This window comes from Cibotium barometz, chromosome 6 (genome assembly GCF_041138505.1).
Source record: "Cibotium barometz isolate CiBa-2024 chromosome 6, ASM4113850v1, whole genome shotgun sequence".
Lineage (NCBI taxonomy): Eukaryota > Viridiplantae > Streptophyta > Polypodiopsida > Cyatheales > Cibotiaceae > Cibotium > Cibotium barometz.
In genome coordinates this window covers 5,659,559-5,671,380 of record NC_141051.1, presented here as the reverse complement: position 1 = coordinate 5,671,380, position 11,822 = coordinate 5,659,559, and the positions used below count along the sequence as shown (strand labels likewise).

Below are 11,822 nucleotides of genomic sequence, written 5' to 3'. Positions count from 1 at the left end.
GCGAGAGCAGCCGCTTGATATACAGGCTTGACTTGCCAGAAATGATCCTCCATGTAGTACTGGGGAGTCATTTCAAACGTATCAATCCCATATGGAGTAGTGGGGTCTATCTCCTCTTCATAATCCCCACATGCACTATGTGACTCACAACCCATCTGGTTTATTGGGGTAATCCTTGGTGGATGTGGAGGTTGTGGTCCTAGCACTGGCGGTGGAAACAGCACAGACTGGACTACATTCGGGTTCCTTGGAACTATGTGCTGTGAGACGATTGCTCGACAGGTTGTGCAGGCATTAGCGCGGGTACTTGAGGTGTGTTTGACCAGGCTAGTGGTGCCTGATTTGCCAACATTCGCTTAAGTACTAGGCAATATTTAGATTGATGGCCATACTTACCACATGCATTGCAATTCCCATTGAATTTGACTCTGAATGTGGGACATTCACTCGTGCTATGTGGTCCTAAGCAAACCGAACACCATTGTTGCTCTCTTCTTGGGTACATATGGCTATGTTGAGGAGCTCGATTACCCCTAAAGTATTCTTGGAGAGCCTTAGTAAGGTCTCGGTCATAGACATTTTAAATATCTTGGGCCCCTTGGCAATAGGTTTTACCGTCATTGGCTCGTGCCCAGATACTTAACGGATTTTGTCTCCGAAGACACCTTTTTACTTGCAATCATCAAGTTGTCTTCTAACTGGATTGCATTGGCAGTGACTGCTTCCCATGTTGTAAGGCCTCTAATGACTAGGCCATTGTATATGTCCTTGTGGCGCAATCCTTGGATGAATCTATCGAGCAGTTGGTTATTATTGAAGCGCTCATCGAGAGTGCAGTGAGAATTTAGATACTTCAATCAACTTATAAAGTCTCTCACTGACTCCCCTTCCTCGCGTTCAGCTTTTTGGAGTTGAGATGCTACTCCCCAAAGCACACCCTCACGTATGTATTCTTTCAAGAATAATCTCTTGAGAGTGGGGTAGTGAGTGCGCTCTTCAACCCTTAAGGTTCGATACCAATCTCCGGCCTTCCCACTCAAGGTTAAGCCTAAAACTTTACACTTATGCAGCTCATTGTGCTCTTCCAAGGAATCACACACGTGTTCAAAAACTTCAATGTGCTTCCTAACATCTTCGTTACCAGTGAAGTTTTGAGTGAGCTTAGCCACTTGTACCGCCTTGCTTCCGGGTTCTCTCTCAGGCATGCCCCGCATGTTTTCCACAATAGATCGTCCGATCGTCTGAGCAAATGCAGCGAGATCACCTAGGTGAGCAGGCATAGCTGGTGGAGGCACTTCTGGGATAGCCTGGCTGATAGGAGTTGGCATTGGTCTGGGTATGTTGGCAAATGACGTAGGATATGATATGTGACTAGGCCTAGCTCCTCTTGGATAAGGGTTGTGATAAGGCGGTCGTGGAGCATATGCCATTGGCATACTAAGAGGCGTAGGAGCTACATGAGCATGAGTAGCAATAGGTACATATGGTCGATAGGCACTGGCACGCACTGTTGTATGTATTGTTCCACTAGGTAGCGACGTCGTACTAACTACTTCAGTAACAAGTGCACTTTCCGTTATGCTCATCATTGGGGTAGGCATTGTGGATTCCTTAATGGAAAGTTGAGCCAAGGTTGGAAAGCTAAAGTTACTGCTCGTGGGCTCAACCTGCATTGAGACTCCAGGTGAAACAACATATGAAGGGTCTATGGGACTCACCGAGGGAGTCTCCAATTGTGATAGGGTTGGTTGTTTGGCCTTGCCCGTATCCAAAAATCTCATAGGGCCAGTGGAAACTAAGTTCACTCCCCTATTTTGCCTCTCAATTTGGATAATTCTATGAATAACCTCACATATCATTTGTTGTTGCTCCTCTAGATTAGTAGTGCTAGATGTAGATCGTAGGACTTCTAACCAATCTACATGGTATGTGTAACCCGTGTATAGGTCAGTTAGAGTCTCTGTGTGTAGATCATATTCCCAATTTTCATTGAGAAATATCCCATCTAGACTTGGTGTGCCAAACGGTTCTCTTGAAGTGGACGCAATGTCACTTCTTATGGATTGGCTTCTAGGGACCTCTACTTTTTAGGAAGAGCATCGGAAGGTGGTAGCTCAGTAGGGCCCTCATTAAACGAAGTGGGTAGAATATCCACATGGACACTCTTTGGGAGGATAGGGTCTACATAAGATGTGAATGGCGAATCCACTACCCCTCCTTCTTCATTTACTTCGCTTAGCATGTTCAGAGCGTGTAGCTCTACTAAAGGTCTCTATTAGACGACTAAACATGCTAGATCCGGGTTGTGGGGCCCAAACTGGCATGTTTTGGCTTGTCTCCTCAAGGTTCTTGGTAGGGTGCCCTTCCACCATGGCTTCTGAGTCAAAGGACGAATCACTACCCACTATTCGTGGATCTTGGGTTGCACTTCCTTGGGTTCCAGCGGAAGGCCAAGATGCTAACGTGGAGGGATGGTGTGAGCTTGCGTAAACTGAAACACTTTCTAGTGGCTCAGACTCTAGCACCCGACTAGAGCGTAGATGCATGTGACGTGGGTACCCTACGGGTGTTGGTGACTACCTTTGAAGTCCACACAAGTGGTTTCTTAGGTGTTTCACATTCCGTTTTTACTTGTTTTTATATTATTTTTAACCTATTTCTAACCCCCTTACTTATGGTCGAACCTGAACTAGGGCGTGTGATAGCTCGAAACGAGCGTATCGTTTAAAGGGTCCTAGTGTGCTTTACAGCACAGTGTTCGCCTATCCAGAGCTCCTGTGGTCCTCAAAACAGTCTGTTTTCTTGTGGGGGGAGGGGTGAAGGCCTATTTGCTTGTGGAGAAAAGGGTAAAGGCTTTATCCCACATGCTCACTTGGGGGGTGGGCTACATATAGGGTACAACTTCCCATAAGCTCTCACTTGAAAGAAAGCTATGGAGGCTCACTCTCCTATATATATATATCAAAAGACCGACATTATCCAACATTACTTTTTCCTTTTTTCTTTTTCTTTTTTTTTTTGTTTGGGATAAGTTTTCTAGGGTTCAGACTTTGCCGCGACGCAGTTCGCACACAGCGCAGGCCTGGGGATTCAGAAATCCCCCCTCACACGCAGAAAACCAGAGAACAGAACGCACACGGAATGGAAAAATAACAAAGAAACAGAATTACTGAAGACAAATTGCAGAAACAGATTGCAAAACACGGAAACACCTCAACAACAAACACACAGTCGCCTTTCCTACGGTGTAAATTTCACTTCACGCAGCAGACCGAGCTGCAAACTGGAGCTTGGTGCAGGACACCTTCCCGGTAGCAGCGCCAAAAATGTGCGCTTTTGCCGCACAGGTCGTAGTTGGGGACTTGCCGAACACCGTATGCGAGCCACGAATGGCTGCAAGCATACAACCAAGAAAGCAAGCTCAAATAGAATGCAAGGGTGTGTCACTCACCGCTCTAACCGCCGCCGTGAAGGATTCCCGCGTCGTAGCCGTGAAGGAGGAGCCGTTGTCGCCGCTCTAACCGCCGTCGTCGCCGCTCTACCTCCTCGTCGCCGCCGTGGCCGCTCTACCGCCTCGCCGCCGCCGTGTTGCTACACAATGCTCGATCGCTCTCTCTCTCTCTCTCTCTCTCTCTCTCTCTCTCTCTCTCTCTCTCTCTCTCGCACACGCAGGAGAAGGAAACCAAGAGGATAAGGCAAGAGCACTCTTGTATTCAACACATGAGAATGAGAGTTTTAGGGTTACATTTGACTCTTATAAGTGACTTGGCTGTTCACACATGGGCGTCCATACATGGTCGGCCGATCCTAACCCTTACCCTGCTGATATTCAAGGTGCGCCTCTCATCGACGATCACCCAATCCCTTTATCCTTAACATATGGTGCCGACAAGCCCGGCCCATGTCTCAGAATATTTAAATTAATGACGTAAAACATAGTACGTCTCAATGTCCGTCATAGGTTAACAACATGGTCTATCTCCATCAATGATGCCTCTATGTGACTTAAATCCCATGATAAATCTATCTCCAATAATATAGGATCTAAGGAGATGTCTAAATCAAATGCAAATCTCTCAAGATCTATGCCATATGATCTACTATGAAAATGGTCAATATGCATAATCCTACTACGATATCTCACATCAATAAAATCATCAGTACTCTCATGCACTATCCCGACTGCTCAAATACATGAACTCTATCCACATGAATAGTGCCATGAATGTTGTGAATACTAGGAGTAGTGGTCCTATCAGCGATATCTCCACAAATAGAAATCCTAAAAGAATAGCCTGATCCATCTAACACTAATAACTCAGGCCTATGCTCACCATGACTCGTATATGCGGAGTATCACTATCCTCAAGTGTGCTAATGGATACACCCATCCCAAATGCGCTAATGGATGTGTAACTAATCAAATGCACACGATCCTTTAAAATGTCACCACAATCAACTAGAATATCCTCATGATCCACAGGAAAGATGATAGACAAACAAGTGTCGATGCTCAATATGCTCGCTGCCATCTCTTCCCTCGAGATCATGCCCACATGATCTAACTCACACACATCACCCTTTCTATCACTATCACATACATCATCATATGCATGTGTCAACGGCATCATGTACACATGTATCACTATCATCATGTGTATGTGTGCGATACATCAATATCATCATATGTGTACAATACAACATCATCCCCATCATAATACGATGAATGAGTCGGTCGAAGTAAATGAGAATCAATGAGATGATGGCTAGTTGATATCATGAGTGAGTCGTAGAAGCTCTCAAGGCCCATGCGAACACCACTGTTATAGCGACAAAAGTGACTGTATACTCGATCCATGTCCTCCAAGGATCCAAACCTATCATGACATAACTCAAAAAATGTATCCCATGAATGATCACTACGATCATCATCACCCATATAATCATCTATAGCCGTAGCATGAGCATCATCATCATGTGTACATGTGTCAGCATCAATATCATCAACATGATGATGATCATCATCACTATCCATATCATCACCCACTGAACGCATGTCATCATGATATCCATCCTCAAGTAAATAGTCATCTCTGCTCGAGTGTGGGGCACTCGATCAAGTCCCCACATATATCATCCTATACAAGCAATGCCGAACCATCCCTATAAAAATAACCACATAGATCCTCAACAAAATCACCATGTGTAGAACATCTTGACTATATGGCACGGACATTCTCCTCATCAAATAAGTGTCTAAACTAGCTAGGCAACATCTCAAGCCCAAACATCCATATGTGACATGAATATGATGTGTCATCATAACAAGATGTCGATGACTAGGGTGTAAAGTGGACAAGATTTTTTTTTTTTTTACTCAACGCTTTTGTGTTGGTAGGCAGCCCCTCTCCTCTATGCGCTAATTCTTTGTGTTGGTAGACAACCCTTCTCCTCTCTACGCTAGAGATAAACCTAACACTTATGTGCTTTAGATGGCCGATAGGCAACCCTTTGACTTTCTTCTCTCTCATGCTAGCGGACTCTGTGCTTCAAATGGTTGATAGGCAACTCCTTGACTTTCTCCTCTCACGCTGGCAGACTCTGTGCTTCAGATGGCTGATAGGCAACCCCTCTCCTCTTTGTGCTACAGATAAACTGAACTTTATCCTCTCTTACGTGGCGGCCTCCGTGCTTCAGATAGCCGACTCTGTGCTTCAAATGGCCGAGCCTTCTGAGAAGGCTATAAAGCTCTCTCATGCTAGCGAACTCTATGCTTCAGATGGCCGACTCTATGCTTCAAATGGTGAACTCTTGCTTGGTACCATTTAATCCATGATGGTTAAAACTCCGCATTTTTTTTCTATTGCCTTTGTTTATTATACTGAATAGCTATACCGTTGCATGTGACTGACTCTGTATATGCATGTATTGTATTATGAGTATTGATGCTTATACACTTTACATAAATATTTGTTGATGCTTTTTCCTCTACCCAACATGCTCAGCTTCATCTTGTCAAAATATTGGATTTAAGCGTGCTTTGCTTAGACCAAGTCAGTAAAACTTTGCCCTTTGGTTGCAGGTTGCTTTCTCTTTTAAGACCTTTATTGAGGTCTTTGTTTGCAATTTAAGCCTTTTTTGCACAATTACTTAATGCACACAATACCTAAGCATGCACCTATATCAAACCTATATCCATGGATGAATGTCAAGGACCTTAGCATCATTTCTTTAGCTTGAATCTAATTATGTGTTGTAACTACTATGCTTTAGATTTACTGGATATCTTGCTACTAGTTCACTAATGTGAATCCTTGCAAGTACTGAAGTATGAAATTGTTTGATGGTATCTTGCTGCACTAGGACACTTTAATCAATTTGCATGTACGATGTGAACTACTTGTAAGTTTCTTGATTCAATTTATGTTGTAACTGATATATGTGAGATGCATGCTAATCCTTAATCCCTTTCCAAAATGGCTATTGAAAGCTGTTTTTCCACCCCTTTGGCTTATTGTTTTTACATGCTTGGTCCCATCATGCTTACATGTAATCACATAAGCGTGCATGTATTGTTTTCATTGCATGAGAACCACTTTGAGTTGTGTGCTTGGTTTGACTGCAAGTGACACCTTAGCTATTGTTATATGTGTAAATAAGATTTAGGCGTTTGACTTTTTGGCCAACTAGGTGTTTGACTCCTTGGCCAACTAGGTTAGAATACCTCCCTTGCTTCTTGGCCTACTACTATTGTTTTTACCTGCTTGGTCCTATCATGCTTACATGTAATCACATAAGCGTGCATGTATTGTTTTCATTGCATGAGAACCACTTTGAGTTGTGTGCTTGGTTTGACTGCAAGTGACACCTTAGCTATTGTTATATGTGTAAATAAGATTTAAGTGTTTGACTCCTTGGCCAACTAGGTTAGAATACCTCCCTTGCTTCTTAGCCTACTACTATTCCTCAATGGATGCCAACCAATCAATGGATGGTATTCCCATACCTACAACCAACATAATTCTAACCTTATGGTATACGGAGCACTCTGGCTAATGCCAAACGAATGGATTCGACTACCAATAAGGCTTTAAGAGTATCAACAAACATTCGCAACAAATTTTCTCTCATTAGTACATGCATACATCATTTCATGCCTTGCATACATCATCTTTCTGCAAATTTATCAACCTCAAGCCATGGATACCTTGCTTGCATCAATACTCACTTGCATACATCAACATTAACATCAAATCGTCTAATCTATCAAGAATCTTACAAGATTTACACTTCCTTACACTTCAACACACCAAGATTCACTTCTGTCCTCATTTCTTGTTTATTTATGACTAAATAAAACTTGAAATTAAAGTTTTCTTTACACAAAGTGTAAAGATCTTGTACAAATTTCAAAAAAATCAACTCTAAAGCAAGATTAGGATTTAGACTAACTCCCTACACCATTCCTGTTCTATGTTTTGAAAGAAATTCAGTTTTTCCACTTATTAAAAATTTATACCAAAGCTTAAGATCTGTTTAATACTACAATGAATCTACACTCAACACAACACTCTGCAACAATGAATCTACACTTAACACAACACTCTGCAACAAAACTACAATGGATCTACACTCAACACAACACTCTACAACAAAAATCTGGGAACTCTACCAACAATTTGAATACTCTACACAACAATATACATATTCTACACAATAATCTATATTTTGCACACTTCTTGAAACTCCACCAAATTTTGCACACTTCCTTAAAACTGCACCAAGATTAAAACTGCACCAAGATTTTGCACTTTCTTACAAAATCTATACCAACTACACAGAAAACCTTAATATCTGCAACAATTCTACACAACTTTACATTATAACCTCCATTCTTTACACACTAATCTTCTTCTTGCAATCTTTTTCCAAGAATTCAAAGATTTGGGTTTGATCTTGATGAAATAAGAGTTTCAAAGATTAATATTTGAAACTGTAAGCTCTCTAATCAAGACAATACAAGAAAATCATTCAAAATTGGTTGCTAAAATCTCTGCAAATCTTAATTTCAAAAATCAAGATCAAGAAGTTCAAGAAATCAAATAGTGAAGTAGATTAGAGTGTTGAAAATAGTGATTTATACAAATTCAAAAATAATTAACACAAGTTCCATTGTTAATCTTGTCAAAACAAAAAAATTAACAAATTTAAAAACTAAAAATAAATCAATTCTAAAAATGATACACTATCTTAATCAAGAAAATGCATTCTAAAAAATTAGATTAACAATAATCTTAAAATAAATATCACTAATAAAGATTTAAAAAATGTATTCTAAAAATTAGATTAAACATAATTCAAAAATGATTATCACTATCAACTCCCTATACAAAGATCTAAGCCAAGAACTCTGATACCAATGCAAGAAACTAGGATTGACAACTCAAAGCATAGAGTAACAACATGGATGTAAATCACCATCCTAAAATCTCAAGAGGAAGAAGTCCACCCTGGAAGCTTAGAGCTCCAAAGAGTGATGTACTCATTATAGTCAAAAGAATGCAATGCCTATGAGCACTATACCTAATATAGCCCAAGACCCTCCAAAAGTACACATGTAAATGACGCTAAGCCCAAGTGCCTAGGCTCCATTCCCTCTGTGTATGTGCAACAAAATCTACTTCATTACATGCTAGTGAGATTTTGATGTGTGAGAGAGAGAGAGAGAGAGAGAGAGAGAGAGAGATCTTTTAACATCTGCAAATAAGGCCAAAATGGAGAGAGAGAGAGAGAGAGAGAGAGAGAGAGAGAGAGAGAGACCTTTTAACATCCGCTACGAAAAAGACCAAAATGACTTATGTAACTAATGCATGAATACCTAGATGAGATCTTTTATCAAATCCACTCCATAAATAACAACACCAATCCAAACCCAAAAAAAAAAGACTTTCTCAAATGTATTATATATTTATATATACATACGTATATATATATATATATATATATATATATATATATATATAGAGAGAGAGAGAGAGAGAGAGAGAGGAGATCAAATTGTGAATGATTTGCTCCAAAAGATACTTTGTTCGACGTTTACTATGCTGCAAGTCTGCAATTCATACATTATGGCCTAATTCACCAATCTCATATAAAGTGTGGATCAACACTAATATTAGAAAACCTATGCTTCAGACACATTGACTTTGGAACATCATCTTGAATCACTCCCAAGAAACAAACCACACTCACTACTTTTGTTTATTTTCTTATTTAGCCAACCTACTTGATGGTCATCCATGTCTTCACATATCTATAGGCATCTAGAGAAGACCATTCAAAGAACAAAAAACTGAGTTTGAAAGGGGTAGGTAGCCTTAGCTAAGCCCAAAATTTGTTGGACTGTCATCAAGTTGGGAATCATCTTCAATCTCTACTTCAACAATCTCCTGTAAGGGAATGATCAAAATGACCCACTGTCTAGAAGAGAAAAGGTAAGACAACTCAGAGGTAAGGTTAGCTTACCGGTATGCGCTTCTGTAGATAATTTGCTAGCCTTGCTAGAACAACCGACCTTTGATGCCAAAAGCGACCTTTCAGACGAAGCTTTAAAAATGGTCCATCAAGATCAGCAAGCTCTGCAACGCCTGCAACAAGTTACAAGCGTTAATGTACATATGAAACATACGCAACAAGTTACAAGCGTTAATGTACATATGAAACATGCATGAATTAGTATGCACACGTTTTATGTATGTGTATATGTACATTTCTGCGCACATGCACATGTGCATCTGTGCATGTGACATGCATGAATTAGTATGCACACACTTTTCATGTATGTGCATATGTACATTTCTGCGCACATGCACATGTCCATCTGTGCATTGTGTATGTAAAGATATAAGAATGTATGCATGTAAATGTGTAAATGTCCTTCTTTGTGTGTGCGTACACGTATATGTATAATGCATTCACATGCATATGTGAATATACATATACACATGCATATTCACATTAGGTGTGTGTACATGCATATGTACGTATATTGTTTCCGCAGTTTGTAAAGATAAGCTTGCAGAGAGTATTATTAAAACCCTCTTCCAGAAAAGAAAAAAGTTGAAGAAGGTAGTACCTGTGATTCCTACAGATGTGTCAAAAATCTGCAGAAGCTGCAAAGGAATGGGCATCTTTAGGGTGAGCCTGGCTGTGTTGCAGAAAAGGGGAGAAATTGTTGAACACAGTAAGGCCATACCTCGCTGCGTGCATCCAAGAGAACTCTTTCCACGTTTACCTCGGTGAGATCAAGCGGTTCTGGGGCTGCTGCTCTGCAGTGAAGGCTGTCTCTGCGCCTTCCTCGCGATAGCAATAACAAGGCCTTTCTCGATTTGCAGCAGAAAGATTTCCTTCCTCCATGTGCAGACAGGTTTACTGTAGCTCCATCATGGCATCTGTAAAGCGAGGCCGCCTCCAACACAACACTGGGAGTACAGGGCGGCCACAGGCCTATTGCTGTTGCCACCATACCCGCCACTAATATTACCCACACATTTAAATCAAATAAAGGATAATGCCCACGATGGCTTATATAATACATTGAAAGAGAGGTCCCGTTTACACGAGCAACAAGCTGGAACCTTCCATAGGTCCTTATATCAGTAGAATCACAAAAGGCATATGCATTTTGTTAAAAGGGTTTTAATATTTGTTTTTTTCCGAAGGTTTTGAGACCAATTTTTTGAGAGTTTTTTTCCCTCCAATTTCTTTCTTGACACAACATGTGGCTGCTGTCCATGCATTGTTCGATTTCGTCTTTCTTTTTGGCTGGCGGCTCCGCATCTGTAGTGGAAGAAGGTCCAGGAGAGAGCTGAAGGATGGTTGCTTTGAGTCTAGACTCCAAATGCTTTGCTTTTGTAACCAGTGATGGCGTCGTTTTCCAGTACCTTCCAATGTTCGTGTTGTCATGGACAGAGCGCATAACAGAGGGATACGTTGCTTCGACCGTGCGCTCCAATCAAGCGATTGTTTCTTTCTTCTCTTGCACCTGTGCATCGTTTTCCTTTACAGTTGGAATGGATTCCAGCGGGATTGGAAAAAGGTTCGCTGAGATGAACCTTCTTTCTTTTCTGGTTTCCAATTGTGCATGGTTTTGGCGGCATGTGGAGTGCAGCTTGGTTGGACTGGAACGTTTTGGTCATTTGTCGATTTGTCATCCACACACCGAATCCAAGCATGTATTTGTGTCTATTTAATTGAGTTCTGCGGTTGTCGGTGTTGTTTTCTTATGTCTGAATTCCGATGGCTCCAAAGACGAGACTCATAATTGTGTTAGCCTGCAAGAGGAACGTGCTCACCAACATTTCCAATTCCCCACAGGAGTTCATGCCAGTCTGGCTTACCAAAACGTAGCACCTTGTATCACGACACCTCTTGAGCGATATATGCCACCAGTAGTCCCACAATCTGGGTGCTGTGAAGAAGTTAGCTCGCTCGTCCGGTATGTCGACATTTCCAGTTGGTGCACTTGCCTATGCGTTTCTACAAAGGCTCATGTGTTCTTATTTTTGTAGCCTTGTCAAGGATTAATAGTAGATTTTCAAAGCGGACAGTACAAGATTATATTGTTTCGATGCCTACATGTCCAAGATTGTCTGTTGAGAAGAGAGCAAAGATGTTGAGAAGAGAGCAAAGATGCTAGACGTTTCTGTGACTATCCGAGTTGGCAGTGGTGATATAGACCTATCTTTTTGGGAGCCACTCGCAAAATTTGTGTGTGATAAATGCATGAAAGGTTTATTTTCTCTTGAAAAAGGCGACACATT

At 41.2% G+C, this 11,822-nt stretch overlaps 1 protein-coding gene across 3 annotated transcripts; it reads right to left on the bottom strand.

Annotated features, from left to right (window-relative positions):
- Nucleotides 1–9,047: 9,047 nt before the first annotated feature.
- Nucleotides 9,048–10,596, bottom strand: LOC147637375 (uncharacterized). Of its 3 annotated transcripts, none has more exons than XM_086799162.1 (4): nt 10,295–10,596; nt 10,136–10,172; nt 9,526–9,647; nt 9,048–9,449 (listed from the first exon to the last, which is right to left on the bottom strand). In XM_086799162.1, the coding sequence occupies exons 1-4, from the start codon at nt 10,523–10,525 to the stop codon at nt 9,378–9,380; spliced, it is 462 nt and encodes a 153-aa protein (XP_086655288.1). In that variant the 5' UTR covers nt 10,526–10,596; the 3' UTR covers nt 9,048–9,377. The 3 variants fall into 3 exon arrangements, with proteins under 3 accessions (XP_086655288.1, XP_086655287.1, XP_086655286.1); XM_086799161.1 differs by having other exon boundaries at nt 10,136–10,163; nt 10,256–10,595; XM_086799160.1 differs by having other exon boundaries at nt 10,256–10,587.
- Nucleotides 10,597–11,822: the final 1,226 nt, after the last annotated feature.

Coding starts and splice junctions, on each gene's coding strand:
- LOC147637375 (XM_086799160.1), bottom strand. CDS start 10,525: ATGGTGGCAACAGCAATAGGCCTGTGGCCGCCCTGTACTCCCAGTGTT. Junction 10,173..10,255: donor TCTTGGATGCACGCAGCGAG/GTATGGCCTTAC, acceptor ATTCCTTTGCAG/CTTCTGCAGATTTTTGACAC. Junction 9,648..10,135: donor CACATCTGTAGGAATCACAG/GTACTACCTTCT, acceptor AACTTGTTGCAG/GCGTTGCAGAGCTTGCTGAT.